Source organism: Botryllus schlosseri, chromosome 3 (genome assembly GCF_051294905.1).
Source record: "Botryllus schlosseri isolate E-star chromosome 3, Bs_hap1, whole genome shotgun sequence".
NCBI classification, from domain to species: domain Eukaryota; kingdom Metazoa; phylum Chordata; class Ascidiacea; order Stolidobranchia; family Styelidae; genus Botryllus; species Botryllus schlosseri.
Genome location: NC_137238.1, coordinates 3,047,256 through 3,065,310, shown reverse-complemented (window position 1 = coordinate 3,065,310; position 18,055 = coordinate 3,047,256). Strand labels below are relative to the sequence as shown.

Genomic DNA, 18,055 nt, shown 5'->3' with positions numbered 1-18,055 from the left:
TTTCAATATCTTTTGACATAGCAGACAGAAAGTCACAAAATAACATCATGTAACGTAGACAATATACCAACGGGTCCGCCCGAATAAATGTTCAATTATTATCTTCGGACCCTACATTTTCCAAGACACCTTACTCAGCTCTACAGGTAAATCTGATTACGTGAGCAGAGAGAGGATAAAAATTGATAGCAATATATATGCAATTCCCGATCATATTGACCGATTCGATTATGAATTATGCCCGTTTGGGTGATATAGGCTAATGAGTGCACCTTATGTTGGTGATAGTAGCGGCAACCCGTAGACCCTGGGGGGGGGGGGTGGTCTTCGGGTTATGTCCCCAAAAAGCTGGGTTATCACCCTATGGGGGCCCAAGACCAACGTTTTTCTATTTTTTATTGGATGGCTGATGAAGTGCTGTTTCGGACCTGCGTTCACAGTATACAGCGTAGGGACTTCCCGAATCGCTGTATAGTAGGAGGGAGATTTTTGGGGAAATGCAAGTAACAGTAGGCCTACTATTCGAGTATACATGCAGGTGAACCAGTGAACTGCATCCGTAGGATAACCGATGATAGTTCTTGTTACGTTTATCATTGCCGATAAGAAATGATGTAGTCGGGACCCAACACATTCGCTTCATCTACCTAAACACCAGGAACTTTAACATGATGTCGCTGCTTGTCAATGCAGGCGACTACTGCAATTATCAGCCGAATGTTTGTCAACATAACGGAACATGTCTGAATAATGACACTAAACCGTACTATACGTGCAATTGCACCGACGGATATTGTGGAAGAAACTGTAGCCGTAAGTATATCGCTTATAATTCTTGATCTATGCCAAAAGAAGACTAGCTCATTGCCACAATGCTTGGTTGCGTCTATAACGTGAGTAGGTGTGACCCATTTATCGCTTCGTTTCCATGCAGAGAAATATTGTGAACACCACCCGCATGCTTGTCAACATAACGGGACATGTCTAAATAATGACACTAAGCCGTACCATACGTATGATTGCACCGACGGATATTATGGAAAAAACTGCAGTGGTAAGTGTATTGCTTCTAGTTACAGCCGAATCTATGATTCGAGTATTAGGCTTGGAGTCAGAGGTGTCAAACTCAACTTGCGCCGCGGGCCGGATTCGAACCTTCAAACCGCTCGAGGGCCGGACCAGTCAATTGGTTTCAATATGTTACCTCAGAATGCACGTCCTTGCTTTCCACTTGAATACTTTAATTATCAATCCTGTATACATAATTGTAAATTACATTACATTAAGGATAATAGGGTTATATTCTAGCAACACCTTTATTTGCAAACAACGGAAATTTTCGGCAAAATTCGAAGATTGGTCTTTTGAATTCGATCGCTAAAACACTGACTCTAACGTTGGCAAACGTGTATGTTACCTCTGTTTTAGTCGTATTCTGGCGTGAACTTTGCATATGCCTTGTGCGGAATACAAGAGTTGGTTCAACTGTAAACTCGGACGTTATACTTTGGCCCATTCTCAATAATCGTATAATCGTGATTCGGGTTTCTCTGTCTGTCTGGGACCTTTTGAGTCAGGAGTGAGATACATCATTGTGACCAAATAGATTTCAATTATACTACTTTGTAACTATTATATCCTCTGAATATAATACCAGTTTTTCTTTAGCTTTTTCGCTTCGCGAACAATTACTTTTTGTCTCATCTTTCCCAAACTCAGTGAGGACTTATTTTGAGTTTTTGGAGGTGGATGTCACTATCACCAACATGTTCCAGATGGTGACTTAAGTGAAAGCATAACACCGCTGCCGGATGATTATAATGTGGCCTATATGATCTTGACATTTTCTGCCTTGTGGGAAGTATATCTTACAATAATAGTAGCCAGTAAACATTTGTTAGAAATCTAATGGATAATACAAGGATTTTTAAATCTACTCAGAATTGCCTCGCGGGCCGGATGAAATCGTCTGGCGGGAAGGATGCGGCAAGCGGGCCGTATGTTTGACACCTCTGGTCTAAACGATGTGGAAAGTTCAAATACCACCCTGTGTAGCTCGGTACTACATGTTTCGATCATGTCCTGCGATGCGAGCAATCAGGTTTCAAAACTTCCACAGTGTGAAGTAGTATCGAAACAATAATTCTCGTTGATAGCTTTACTTTTAGTGGCAAGTAGCTTCCAGTACACGAAAAAAATCATCTCGCGCTACCAAACTCGAAACATTAGAATTAATTATCGTCTTCCAGCTTTCAGTACTCGAATCATTTTCCCAGCGTTACTTCTAATTCCCGAGCCGCGCCCAGGGAAATATTCACTCGCTGTCAAATCACTTGCTCATGGCTAAATTCAATGTGTCTGACACATCGCTTCGTCTCTATATAGAAAATCACTATGAATACCACCCTAATGTTTGTCAACATAACGGAACATGCCTGAATAACGACACTCAACCGTACTATAGGTGCTGCACCGACGGATATTATGGAAGAAACTGCAGTGGTCGATATATCGTTTCTAATTCTTGAGTTACGTCAAGAAGTAGACTCGCTCACTGCCGCACCTGGTTGTGCATAAATTCAGTACGATTGACACATCGCTGCGTTTATATATAAAAAATTTCTGTGAACACCACGCCAATGTTTGCCAACATAACGGGACATGTATAATGAATGACACGCAACCGTATCATACGTGTAATTGCACCGACGGATATTACGGAGAAAACTGCAGCCGTAAGTATATCGCTTCTAATTTTGGGCAATGCCCAGGAAATAAGTCGCTCAGTGCCATAACTAGGGTTCAATTGAAAATAAAAGCCAATTTGAAACAAACATATTTAAAGCATGGCCCTTGTTCAAATATGTTTGTTTTCAAGTCATGGAGTGGCATTGACAGTTGAAAATATAGGGTATATATGGCTGCTTCGACGAAAAGGGCTTCCGGCTACTGTCATAAAGAGACCGATAATATCTTCAACCAGGGCTACATCGTTATGCAGCATTTTTACGGTCGAGGGTAATCATCATAACAACACCCATTACGTACCAATCTATATCTACTTACTATACCTGTCGAACCAACGATGATTTCGAGGGCTCGACATCGTATACGTCGACAGTATTTGGTGCAAATCGTCCGTAGCCTCATACTACACGTTTTCGAAAGTTTTCGCACAATTTCGGCTGTATTATACTACGTAAATGTTCAAAAAAGGCATTTGTTTTAAACACTGTTAATAACATATTTTAAGCAAGGTGTTTAAAAAAAACTGTTTGTTTGAATTGCAACCGCAGCCACAACACTTGGCTGTGTATAAATTCAGTAGGTTTGACGCATCGCTTCGTTTCCATCTAGAAAATTACTGCGAACACCATCCGCATGTCTGTCAACATAACGGAACATGTCTTAGTAAGGCCACTACTCCGTACTATTCGTGTAACTGCACCGAAGGATATTATGGCAAAAATTGCAGCCGTAAGTATATAGGCTATATATTGTTTCTGGATTTTGAGCTATGCGAAGGAGATGAGTCGCTTACTGCCACAATATTTGACTGAGTCTAACTTGAGTAGGTTTGATACATCGCTTCCTCTCCATACATAAATTACCGTGAATCAGTGTTGGTACGGATCGAGTCATGACTTGACGTGCCTTGACTCGATGTTTCAAAAATATGGATTGACTCGTGACTCGAAGCAAAATTTTCGAGTCAATTTTAATTCACCAAGTAATCGGTGTGAACTAAATTGCCTACGTTGTTGTGGACTAGAAGTAGACTAGAAGAAATTATGGACATCTGTCATTAATACCGCAATGTGTATCTGTGACGAGACAAAAGAGCATTGCTCGTTTTCGCGCTGCTCATTGATTACTCTCACTCTCGTCGCAGCTGATCACTTGCTCCCGAGCTGCGGAATCGTTATTCAAGACGACATTGTTGCGTCGCGATGACAAACTGCAAAATGCCAAATTCGTGACTGATTTTAGGGTTATAGGGCGACGAGGTGTCTGAGGTGAGGCGCGAAGCCGCCTGACAGAAATATTGTTTTTTGAACTCGGTATGAGTTTAATCTGCGCTTAAACTTCCAAGTGTCAACAATGGCAATAGGACTATTCCTAATTATATTTCGATTTTACATGTCATAGTTGCGTCGTACCGTCCACACACTGATACCGAACTAAGCCAGGGGCGGGCAACTTCTGCAGCCGGCGGGCCGGATATGGAAAAATGAAGCACTTGGCGGGTCGGGTCCCTATACTGATACATTAAACGTGTATTTATCCACCTATGGATTTAATCGTATTTCATGTAAACTTTAAGTTTGAGGCATAGACACCAAAACCCAGTCAACAAAATGGAAAGCGATCGCCCGGCGTATCATGCGCATTCGATGTCAAAATGATGCTTCAAAAGATACAATTTTCTCACTCAGACTAATTAACCCTTTTGTTGCCGTCCACTATCCCTCTCGCGACTGCGGCTTATAGCTGCTATTAGCCCTATCTGCTTTCTGGCAGACATACTGACCCTTATGTTGTAAGACATCACAATTTGACAATATGTTTTCATTATCGTGTTAGTTATGATAAAATCCAGCATGAGCATACATACAAAATACCGGTCAAATACAGACAGACAGTCTTATAAAATTCATAAAACGACATATTGATTTCAGTCGAGACACAGAGAGATCTTCTTTCTGGGTTTAGTTTAATACAAATATTCCTGTTCTTGAATTGAAATACAGACAAAATCTGGTTTATCAAACAAGTCTGTGCCTTCGAGGGAAGAATAGGATCAAGGCAACGCGGAGCTACCATCAGCAGATTAGTCACTGTGTGGCACGCTTACTTCATTCAGAGCCAAAATGTGAATGATTTCTCCCAAGTTTAGGCTTGGAGTAGTCTCTGATATCTGGGTGATTCCACTGGCCTCATATTCGTACGATCTACTGTCAGCTAGATATCTTTAGCAGTGATAATCGGCTGATCATGGACATTATGTCGCTGCAGGTTGAACCAATGCTTAGAGGACGATATTTTATGAGCTGCTGCCTTCGCCAACGCTGCATTCTTTTCAATTCACCATCAGACTTACAGGCTACTGATATTTGAGCATATCGCAATCACTTCATGGCTTCAGTCTCCAACTCTCCATCGTAAAATAATGGCTAAATATAGCAACAAAATAACTCGTAGATTACCTGAAATGAGTATGACAAATTTTAATCAGAATTATTACAAGATATAGTATATGGCTTAACAGTTGAAATGCCAACCGTTATAACGAACAACTCAGTCACAGATATTGCAGACAGAGAAAATAGATGGGTTGAACATATCCCACGTTTCGTTAATCTACATACATGAATGAATGCACTAACAAATGACGCCAACGCCTTAACCACAACACGTCTCGATTAGGTGAGGGGTACCGACAGTCCGACACTCTTCCGCGGTTTAGCATTAAAATATCAACGGACCGGTAGTACGCATTACGTTCAGAGCACTAGTAACTTGAAAAGTATCACGCTGTTCACTGCCACCAATCTGACATTTCAAGGCTTTAAAGATTGGCGTCATTCGTCGATTGACGATTATGAAACGAATTCTATGATTTCTAGCTCTAATGAGAAGTTGTGACGGCGCCAAATTGAAATCAGCATTAGCATGTAATGATTCTGGGGGTGTGTTCAAATTAGACATACCGGAAGTCGGAATCAAGATGGTATTCTGTGACGTAACTGACGACGGGGGAGTCTGGACCGTGAGTTGAGTGCGCAATTGTTGCAGAAAACAAATGATTTCTTTCCATTTTCATGAAAGGTTTTCCAGCGAAGAACGAACGGATACGTCGATTTCTACAAAGGTTGGGATGATTACGTGAAAGGATTCGGTGATTTGCAAGGAGATCATTGGTTGGGTACGACTTTTTTTATATAACTTTCTCATGAAGTGTGCCCAGACACGCATGAGGGGCGTAGAGGTGCCACATCCATTGGTCGTGATCTAGCAGATCTATGGTAAAGTAAATTGACAGTGTGAGCGAGCTTAGAGTGAGCACTACTGGAGTGTTTGTTTCACCATCTTGTCACTGCGCCCACGCCAAGAGCTCCTGCACATATGTTAGTAAGCCTATCTGATCATCTGGCAATCTACTTTCTTCCAGGCCTGGAAGCATTGCATCACTTGACCAAGACAGGGAGTATGGAGATGAAAATCAAAATGATCAAGAAATCTGGGGTTTATTGGGTTGCTAAATTCAGGTGAATATGAGTCGTTGGCATTATCATTTCGGTGCATTTCATAAATCTTTTATTTCTCACAACGCACACACAGGGCTATAACGTCAGATTGCGACTAAATCAACGGGGGTGTACAGATATGCCAACTTATATCGTCGTTAGGGTCACTGTTTTAGCGATTAATAACTGTATTCACCGTATATTTGCCAATTTCATGGTTGGTGAATAAAAGTATTGCTAGGAAAGAACCCTAATGATCCGTAATATAATGGTTATAGGCTTATAGGCTTATTACGCATGCAGGCTGGAATACAAACTATTCGAGCGAAAAACAAGGCAAGGAATTTACCATTTTGGAATCATTCGACATTCACTCAGCGGTTCTCATTTTTCAGCTCCTTCCGCATCGGACCCGAATCCGACAAGTACAGACTACACGTATCCGGATACTCCGGAGATGTAACCTATAATGGTCTCGCATTTCGCAACAGTCGGCAATTCTCAACGAATGACGCGGATCACGATGGTTGGTGGAATGTGAATTGCGCTTCCGACTACGAAGGAGGCTGGTGGTATGACAACTGCGGCTTGAGCAATCTGAATGGGAACTTCAACAAAACAGGCCGCAAGGGAATCTTGTGGCGGAGTTGGGCCAACAACCTCCGCTTTTCGGAGATGAAGTTCCGAAAAAGATTGTGAACTAGACTTTTGTGGATATGTTACACTTCAAAACGATCCATCCTTTCGTATGAGTATGACGTCATACCGACGTTTGAGTGTATTGACTCTGACTTAAACTTCATAGCGACGTCTCGCGGTGATTGATTTGCAAAAGGTTGCGAAAAGAGGAGAAAGGAATAGGGCTTCATATCGCCATCTCGCGGTCCAGGCGCAATATGAAAATCCACGAGAAAATGAATTTCTTGTGGTCGGTCGTACGAATCCAATATGTCCAGGCCATTATTTTCTCACCTCTAGTGTGATCGAAATTAGGTCTTTTCATTCATTTTGACTGCTCGAGTAGATATTATTTGTTTGCACCATGTAGGCTACTTAGCGGCTACATTCATAGACTGCTTCCATTAAAACCACACTTTCTTACCCGGGTCGTTACCCGTTGCACATGATATATCCAGTTTACTTACATGTTATTTACAATTTTATCGTTACTTTTTCGTTATCGTTGTACTAAATATATACTAATATATACTAAAATCCTGAAAAATGGTAAATATTACCCAAATTCGTGGCCAGTTGACTAAAAAAAAGGTCATTTTCTGGCTCAATTCTCCGTAAACCCTTCGGACCGTTATTTGGCCGCTGATTTCCTATATCTCGGTCAAATTTCCACGTACGTTTATCCAAAATTCTCAAAAAAGAGAACATTTAGGGGTCCTCCGTGGACACTTTCAAAAAAGTCAAAAAATAGGACAAATCCTCTCAAACTGAGTCTATACAGAGAGTCTATAGCACAGGTCTCAAACACGCCGCCCGCGGGCTGCATGCGGGCCGCAAGAGCATTTTGTGCTTCCCGCGATGGCATTTCGGAATTTCAAGTATTCAACAATATATTCAAGTGTCATATGCTTTTTAGATAAAAAAAACTTGATAAAGTTCACCCTAAAACTATAAAAATCACTGAAATCTCAACAAACTTCACCATCACATCATTTTTAAAAGCTAACATGCGGTAGAAGATCAGCTATTACGTCACATTTCTAGATCATGATGATAAAACATGACCCGTTGATGAATCATGACTTAAAATTGTGATTTGATTTGGTTCGACCTTCTCGTAAAGTTACTTGATTTCGGATTGGTCCTACGGACCCAACAATCTGTCAAAACTGTCATGGGGAATAGTAATATATCAGGCGTAGGCAATATAGCTATCTAATCAGGTCAGTATGGCAACCATTGGCATTGCGTGACCCCCGTGACGTATAGTTGGTTACATGCTGGTTGCTCTTGGTTCTCTTTATCCGTGTTATTATGGGTGGCGACTAAGGTAGTAGTAGTAGTTACAGTTGTAACACCAATGAATTCTTTGCCGATTGGACATTTCTATTCCAGAGGTTCAGGGTCCGTAGACCTCGTCGGGGTACGAAGCACCACATCAGGGTGTTCGAGATGCATTGGGGAATTAGGCCTATATGCTGTGGAATATTTTCTTGGTCAATTTACTCAACTGGAAAATAGTTTTCGCGCTACGCGCGATTTTATGTGAATGGGCTTTCAGATTTTAATATTAGTACCATAAGAAATTATGTTGAAAATGGACAGGGGCTACGAGAAATCTCAATGGAAGCACAAGAGGTACGATCGTTAAAAAGGTTAAGAAGCAATATGCTAACACTATGGATCAATGATTATATTTAAGTTGTTATTGATCTGTTCCAACAATTGAAGGCAAAATCTAACGCTGATTCAATTTGACTTTGGCAATGACAGTAAGAATAGCCCATACTTATCACGACTATATCAAAACCAGGATTAGGCTACCCCTCTCAAGTGGTCTGATATCAGATCAATCTTCAGTAGATTTTAAGATATTCTACATAAAATTGTGGCACGTCATAGATCCCGTTAATATTATAACCCGGCAGCTTTTACGATGTTTATTTTTCGTGTCAAGCGTAGTAGAATGGTAAATTACATTTTCACGATGTTTGTGGAATGCCTGTCTGCAAGGTGCCGTCAAATAAGGCCTACTTGGATCTTATACATTGAATCAGAATTGGATCAATTACATTATTTCAGTTCAATTACAATTACAATTACAATTACTTTCATGCATGTTTCTATTACATTACAATTACAATTACTCCATGCTAAAAATATCAAATTACAATTACAATTACAATTACTCCTTGCATGCTTCAATTACATTACAATACCAATTACAATTGCTGCTGTTGAACATGTAATTGAATAATCATAAATTCAACCGTGTTCCTTGACAACCGTAGCGTCGTATTTAACTACAATTCAAGTCTAGTTCAGATTGTGTAGTAATAAATGCGTTTATGTGCGTACATAGTATGCTATGTAAGATGTCATTGTGACGTAATATAAGCGTGTTTTGTATGCTCGGTAATTATGGCTCACGTAATTGGAAATGTAAAATGTTATTTACCTAATTTTCTATGGGTTAGGATTAAGGATAGGATGCAGTATGTCGTTGAAAAAGTATTATAATATATGCACGTGTTGGATTTGCGTATATAGTATATAATTATAGACATAATATTATTTTTATCGAGGGACGAAGGAATTAGGATGAGGAGTAAAAACAAAACTGTGCTTTGTCAGATAAGACGTTATATAATATCCAGAGGTCTGGTTAGTTAGCCAGACGAAGTAACGAAGCAGCATCGTAATCTGAAATCGTATTGTAGATTGCCAACCCACGGATAGATGCTAAAGATGTGAGTCACGGATGAATGCACCGACAAACGTACTGCAGAGCCGGCTAAAAGCAGCAAACTTTGTAGTCCTACAGCTGGCGATCCATGCGTCCAAATTTGATGCATCTGGTCTTTATCGTAAGCTATTGATGTACTAATTCCGAAAATACAAAATAAAATCTCGTCAGGGCAATGTAACTGCTCCAAAATAGCCGTTTAAGGCCGACTGTTCTGAAAACTGAGAGCGCCGCAGCAGCATGACCACTAGGGTTGTTCAAAATTTGGAAAATGTTTGGAATTATGCGTGTCCATCGCTTATTCAGTAGATTATTGTTAAAAAACAATAATGGGCTTGAAAGAAGCTCCCAGGAAAGCCGCTAACATTTGTCTAAATGCGTTTGAAAGTCGTTGTTGAAGAGTGGGCGGGCAACCGACAGCAGAGGCGGGCAATCACGAAACCACGTTTAACGAAATATATTGTTCACACCATTTTAAGATTTGAACAATAGGGAGTGTTGTGAACCTTACCTGATAATACCTGTGTGAGTCGTATAATTTGTCATGTGGTCGTAGATAACGAAATATGAAATCGTACGACGTCGGGTTCATTTCGAGATATACGTGTGTACTGTGTATGTATACATTCATGATTATTAGCTGGTTCGGAAGTTGATATACATTCATGATTATTAGCTGGTTCGGAAGTGGATAGACATTCATAAGTACTTCGCCAATTGCGAGAAAGATATACTGCATTTTGAACCGTACTTGATATTCAATAAAGTTACAAGTCAGGGAGACGGAAACAAATATATTCACGTCGGGGTCACGTCGGGGTCACCACTTTAACGCAGAGCGAACGTTTGTAGTTGTATAATTGTATATCTGACTCCAAGAAGGTTGCGTTCAAACGTTCGCTCTGCGTTAAAGTGGTTGACCTTGCGACGTTCAATCAATCAAGACCGACCGGCCGGCCGACCGAAGACAATCAATAGACAATCAATTCGCCTTGCACGACGGCGAGAAAGAGCAATACAGCAGGGTTGTAACCAAGTCACATGGTTCCGAGTCACGAGTCAATCATACTTTTGTGGTTTTGACTCGAGTCGAGTCGAGTCATTTTCAATACATCACAGACTCGAGTCCGAGTCCAAGTCACCGTTTAAAGGGTCAAGTCCGAGTCATGGTGTTATGACTCGAGTCGAGTCCAAGTCACAGTATTGAAGTCATGTTCAACTCATGTTTTCAATCCTGCATGGGTGATATCGAATTCCCTGTTTGCGAAACATGCTCATTTTGTCCCTATCAGAGTCTTGGCACGTGTTTATTTAGTCAGATAACGGACTGGTCCTGGCCTCATTTACCGATGCTAAAGATAACTTTACTAATCTTAGAACTTGAAATCAAATATCTCTCTTGTCAGTCTGATACATCACCAATACAAGCATTCAGTTTTTATTATGAACACATCGACGATAGCTCACGAACAGCTGATAGAGAACCAATGAATTCACGTCTACATACTATCTGATAGAGAACCAACAAATTCACGTCAAGATACTAGTTGATAGAGAATCAATAGATGCATGTTTCTGTAGAGGTATTTACAACAGGCCAGCATGCTGTAAAAGAGTGCATGCAACTATGTGCATTGTGCAGTGACAACAGAACAGATACCTTTTGATTATACTAAAGGTTTTCCCAATTGCATTACAGACTACATCGCAGTTACAGCATTGGAGAAATAATTGTACAATGGGGCTGTTCAAAAACATTGTTTCAAATTTTCCGGCTACTTCTTAAAATTGCTATATTGCCTAAAAATCAAATTTGGCTCAATTCCAACCAGTAGAAAGCAATGCTATGAAAGATAATTTTAGACTAATTACAAATAGAGATTTTCGAATTTTACCGGCTATCTCATGATATTGTTACATTGTGTAAAAATATGATTCATAGCAAATTTGACTCATTTACAACTAGAAAAAGTGAAGTTATTAGAGTAGAATGTTTTGGATATGAAAAAATAGTCGGCTTACTACTATGTAATTATATTATATGAAAGAATTTCTCACTAAAATACTCCATTTATTTTCAAATCCGAAATATTCTCCTCTCACATCATTGACTCCACTTTTTTCAAATTAAGCCAGACTCAGTGTTCCTTTTATGCAACATAGCAATTTTATCATGTAACCACCCAGTAAAATAAAAAAGAAGTTATTTTAGAACAGCCATATTGTACAAACATCACACAACATTAGCCATTCATTATTACTCACGTGCACAATGCACATACCTAACAAAACGTCAAATGGACGAGGGGCATTGTGTGTTTTCACAGACAGCAGATCAAATCAATGAGTTACACCTCATAAATACTAATGTGGAAAGGAGATCCTCAAATATGTTAAAGCGGCATGGCCGTAGAATGAATCCACATCTACTGAGTACACGTTCCACTAGTGCACTAGATGCAGGAATTGACAAGCATTTTTGAACCACACCGAAGAGCATTGAATACTCATTCTTTCTAGTCGCCCAAAAATCCAAAGAATCATCGCCTTCAAATCTACACATGAGCTTATCAGTCTCTTCGCCATCTGAGTCATTTCATTGGCTCCAATTGAACTTTGATTCAATTGTTTGCTTGTATAATTGAAAAGTCTTGAGTACTTTAATTGCGGAGGATCTATTACCTCTTCATCACTGGACGATTTTGTACAATGCATTGTTGCTATGTATCATTTTCTGTTGTTTTTACGGCGGCATATCTGATATCAGACAAGTGCAACGAAAGCAGTGGTGACAAATAGCGATGTCGGCAGAATTCGTCGGATGCGTTGATCTAGCCATTATGATTCGCAAATTTCTTCATCTTCAAGTCATATAAAATAAGCCGAGTCAATGACTTGGGTCGAGTCATGCGTAATGACTCGAGTACAAGTCGAGTCAATCCAAATATTGACTCGAGTCGAGTCGAGTCATTTTCCCATTTCAAGAAAATGACTCGAGTCAAGTCGAGTCATAAAAAAATCGTGACTCGAGTCTGACTCGAGTCGAGTCATGACTCGAGTCATTACAACCCTGCAATACAGCAACGGACCACGGAAACGATCAATATAAAGATTCGCCTTGCAAAACGGCGACGGTGGGAACGTACAATCAACAATCAGTGACGAGGACGGACATCAAAAGTAATCGCGACGTTCTCGCAAGAAGAATTGACAACGAAGAGCGCCTGCGCAGAAGATACGGAGAATTGTAACATATTTTGAAGTTAAGTAGCATTCCCGGAGGGGGCTTTGCATTTTATTTCGGTTTCAGAAACGGTGGAGTGTGTAGTGAATTGCATAAATATCAGAATTCATTCTTTGAGTCATGTCAGCGAGTCGAGATATGTTGTAAATGTGTATTGTGGTATGAATATTCCATTTCCGATTAAATAAGTAAATTAAAAGTAGATGAATTCTAGTATTTCGGTGTAAATTCCAGGTGGCTTACTGTAATTTTGTTTTCTCAGTGATATAGCCAATAATTCGGGCTAGAATCTGAGCTGTTTTTGCGGCTGAATCTTCGTCTGTGTGCAGTACGACATTTGCGTGTACGGGCAACGGAAAAGGTAATCATTTTCAATTCTCGCATGAGCAATTGCTATTCACTGTCATAAATGGAAGTGGAAAGTAGTGACAGTGAACCTCTGGATAGATTCACTTCTCGCGAGATTACTATCAATCGGCCTTTTAACGAGAATGCTCCGGCACGGTATTTCATGACGTTAGAATGTCAACTTGAAGGCGAAAAGGTGCGGTCGCAGAAAGCTAAATATCTAATCTTGCTGAGGAACTTGAATGACGCACACTTAGCCGCTATTGACGCGAGTATTCCTAGCCCACATGATCCTAATTGCTACGATTTGCTTAAAAAAGTTTTGTTGGACCGTTTTGAGGTTCCGATTACTCAGAAGTTAAATAACTTTTATGCCGAGGCAGTTCCGGGCATGAAACCCAGAGATCTGAAATCGCTGATTAATGCATCACACGGACTAGAAAAAATTTAGGTAGATCGATTTTATTCTTTTGCGCTACGGCGTTAGTTGGTTACTGTTATTGGGATATTGACAAAGTATAGTTTTGTAAAGTAACTTGCAATCATTGGTTTCTAAACCCAGGTAGGGGTCGCATTTCCTGCGAGTCTAATACTCCGCTGCTAGAGCTGTAGGACGCAGGTGCTTGTATAGCATAATGTTTTGGATAAGAGATGTGTGGGGGTAAACTCGTGGCAAGAAGGCTACCCTATTTATTCGATGCCATGATGCATCCAATAGCTGAATAGCTTGATATGAATGTGTGATGAATAATGATGTATGGCAGAGGCCTAATACCACGGTTCTTGATTGGGTAATCGGCTAAGCTTCACTGATTACTGCAACAGCTGACTCGGATTCGGGAGCTTCGCTTTACTAAATTGAAAGTCTGTTGGCTGAGGTAGAGTCTGTTAGTAGCGGTTGTGGTTCTGTACAAGCGCGTTGTGGGTTGATGAGTCATTAGTAGTACTGTAACACGTGTTCTTTGAATGCTTTAGAGTCGATAGCAGTAGTTTATGATTTGAAGCAACAATAGTGCAGTCATGGCAGCGGCAAAACGGCGAAAGATTGCACACATGCCGCAGCGAAGAACAAGATCCAAATCTGAGCAGTACTTGGTCGGATATACTTGCGATTACATCTGTGGCTCGAGATTATCTACTATACGAGAAGTAATGAGTTACTTGCTGCATCTGAAATAGCATTGTCCTCAGTCAACCCCTACTCATGAACTATGTACTGTGGTGGTGGATGATGTAATGACAGTGTGGAAAACGGCGAGAATTGCGACAATGCAGAAATCACATGTGGTGCGATCACTTCAAAACCTGCACGAAAGATGGCGTGATCTGAAGAAGAATCCGAAACAGGAAAGTGATCCCAAGGGTAAGAGGGGAAAATTCCCTGATAATTTGGACAAGCTGTGGGATATTGGAAGTAGAGATGCCATAACAACAATAGAAAATGACATTTATCTATCACATGAAAGAAAGCTTGAAGACATTGCATTTTATGAAGATCAACGGCAATCTCGCCAGTCGATAATGTTGGGAAGAGACAAAATTCTGGCTAAAGACCTCAAAAAGAAAACAGCAGCCATTGCAGATCAAACTGTTGAAAGCGTTTCACACGACTTAAGTTGCTGTACAGGATGCTGTAACAGCTTTGGTTTATGGCACCACAGCAAGCAACAGCGGCTGGAAGAAGGGTGCAGCGAAGGTCCTTGAGGACCTTCTAGGAAAGAAGGTTTTTTACCATGCGTGTCAGCACCATGTGTATGAGCTAGTAGTCAAAGACGTCTGGAAATGTTTATTTGGAAAAGCAACAACCGGACCAGAGAACACATGGTTTGCCCACCTTAAGAAGAGCTGGAGCAGTCTTGACAGAAAACAGCAATTCAAGAGTCTGACTATTCCTATATGCTTTAAAGAATGAGCAGCAATGACGGTTGAGAACTTCAAGCTACTACTCGCCAGAAAAGATTTCTTCACACGGGATGACTACAAACAATGTGTGACTAATGCTCTTGCTCTTCTCGGTGCAGATGGAGATATACATCATCACAAACCTGGTGCAACACACCATGCAAGGTGGATGGGCACAATTCTGTACGCTCAGAAGATGTTCATGTGGGCTGATCAGTTACATTACAAATCTGAAGAAGTGGAACTGCTGTATCGCTTCAATTTATTTTTAGTTCTCTTTTATATCCCCGCCTGGGTTGCTTCCAGCATCGGTCGTGATGCAGCCGGTAATGACTTGAAATTCATCCAGGACATGTTGAGTTACAAGGAACATGATGAACAAGTTTCCAAAGCTGCTTCACAGAAGCTTTTGAAGCATGACTGGTATATCGTGGAGGAAACCGCTGTACATGCCTGGTTTTCGCCGAGTGAAAGCAATGAAACCCGAGAAAATATGGCAAAGACGCTCCTGCAGGTAGAGCGAACTTCAAGTTTCAGGAGAGGCCCGCCCTCGTTGAATGCAACTGTACACATCAACAAGGACACTACTTTGTCTGATTTTATTGGGCCACACTCGTGGTACATATTTGATGTTTTTGAATGCTCTGGGGCGTGGCTAGCTCAACCGGTTGATGTTTGGCACTTATCAGATTCCTACACCAGAATGAGCTCCTACATCAGTTCTGTCAAAGTCGTTAATGATGCCGCATAACGAGGTGTAAAGCTAAGCACAGACTATGCTGCAATCTTGACTGACAATGAACAACAAAGAGACAGTCTGCTTCAAGCTGTGGAACAGCATAGGAAGACAGTTGGAGACAGCAGGAAGTCAACTCTAATCAAAAGCCTGTAATCTGCAACTTGTGCCTGACAATGCAACACTGATCTGCAACGTACTTTTTTAATGCCTTTTGTAAATAGCGCTTTTCGCCTTCATTCAATTGTGAATAAAAAGTGTAATATGGGTGAGACGTCGACTAGTCATAACAAGTACTACTAAGATGTTGACTCCTGAGTAGTAGTATAGATCGCTCGTGACGGGCTATGGGGCTCTTATGGGTGCGGTCGCACATCGTATGGAAAACTCGTGGTGGCACATCGTACTTTTGGACCCCCCCCTCTCGGTCGCACATCGTAATGCGTTCTTATGGGTGCGCTCGCACATCGTACTTTCAGGTATAGGCATCTGTCGCATATCGTATTGAAAACTCGTGTTGGCACATCGTACTTTTAGGTATAGGCATCTGTCGCATATCGTATTGAAAACTCGTGTTGGCACATCGTACTTTTAGGTATAGGCATCTGTCGCACGTCGTACTTTCGCGTGTCGTATTTCGCGTATAGGCAGTGGTGGTGATTCGCAATGTGTTCTTATGGGTGCGTCGGCATATCGTACTTTCGGGTATAGGCATCTCTCACCCGGTGTTGAATATGTATCAAGTAAATAGTCATGTGATTGGTCCTTAGTTAATGTGTATATTCCAAATTACGGCGAGTACGACAATGATATATCGTTATTCTTATGGACGCGGCGATGATTCGTACTTTCGTTTATAGACTGCGGGCGGCATGTCGTACTTTCAGCAAAAAAGGTGTGAAATAGTTTGCTAAGTCTAGGAATTACTCTCATGGTAATGTTTGAGTAATTAGATTACCCCAGAGCCGGCGTAGACGGTGATTCGAATATCAACAATAGTCGCGTTCGCAAACTAACACTTCAAAAAGGTGTGAAATATTGGTAAAATCCAGCGATCACTCACAAGATAATACCTAAGACATAACCATCGCTCGCGACTCGCTGTTACATACATGCCGATCGTTGACAATGTAATATTTTGGTAATTAGTTTACCACAGAACCCGCGTAGACGGCGATACCAACAATAGCCGCGTTCACAAACTAACCCTTCAAAAAGGTGCGAAATAGGTTGCAAATCCCACGATCACTCACGAGATAACACCTAAGACATAGCCAGCCCTCACCAACTTGTTGTTACATACATTCCAATCGCCACAATGTAATATTTTAATAATCGGTATGTCACAGGAACTGGATTTCACTGGTAAAATTTAATAAGTAACGGATAACAGAGCCGTCACAGACGATGATTCGAATACCGACAAATTCTCACTTATTTCTGATCCCACCCTAATCCTTTGCGAAGTTGACGCTTATTCGAAAAGGTGTGAAATAATTGTAAAGCCCTACGTCGCTGACGGGATAATGCATCAGACATAGCGATCTAGTTATAGCATGGGTCGGAATCCATTCGCGGGATGTACTAGGTAAATTGAGATAATCCGAAACGAAATATTTTGACTTTGGTGTAGTGTGAATTGAAATAGGATTGACAAACATGGCTATCAACTTTCCCACAGTCCCATATTGATATTATACGCACATTGATTCGAAACAAGTAATGGAACATTGCAACTCTATTCGCGATCCGACTTTTCGTTTGTCAAAGCGACATTTTAAACATCTTACCATACTCAAAAGAATTATTTACAACATTAACAAGTGTTCAAAATCTAGTTTTCACTTACTTGATTATACCACTGCAACTCACAAATTTGAATTAATTCATTCTGGTTGTATTCATATGATCGGTCTTTTTTATTCTATTGTAAAGGTCGTTACTATTCTGAAGACAAAGTAAGCTATTTACTAATCGACACATAAATGACTTGACATAAACATATTATATTTTGAGTATACGAGATTTGAATGTCTGAACAATAACTGAGAAATAATTTATCACAATAAAATACGTATATTACAGCGTAAAAGATGTTTGAATGTCAGCAACTCTGTACGGTCATAGTTACTACCACTAATTTACCCGACCAA

General features: G+C 40.6%; 2 protein-coding genes across 2 annotated transcripts in view; both read left to right on the top strand.

Moving 5' to 3' along the window:
• Nucleotides 1–18,055, top strand: part of LOC145435479 (uncharacterized) — a 286,197-nt gene that overhangs the window by 187,034 nt on the left and 81,108 nt on the right. Inside the window, exons 9-10 of the mRNA XM_080312755.1 lie at nucleotides 935–1,054; nucleotides 3,358–3,477. Of these exons, the coding sequence (XP_080168881.1) occupies nucleotides 935–1,054; nucleotides 3,358–3,477 (240 nt within the window). The remainder of the gene's footprint in view (nucleotides 1–934; nucleotides 1,055–3,357; nucleotides 3,478–18,055) is intronic.
• LOC145435360 (ficolin-1-like) lies at nucleotides 5,609–6,952 on the top strand. The gene is made up of 5 exons (XM_080312640.1): nucleotides 5,609–5,770; nucleotides 5,830–5,926; nucleotides 6,173–6,269; nucleotides 6,644–6,820; nucleotides 6,871–6,952. Exons 1-5 carry the CDS (start codon nucleotides 5,633–5,635, stop codon nucleotides 6,950–6,952), a joined length of 591 nt encoding a protein of 196 aa, XP_080168766.1. The 5' UTR covers nucleotides 5,609–5,632.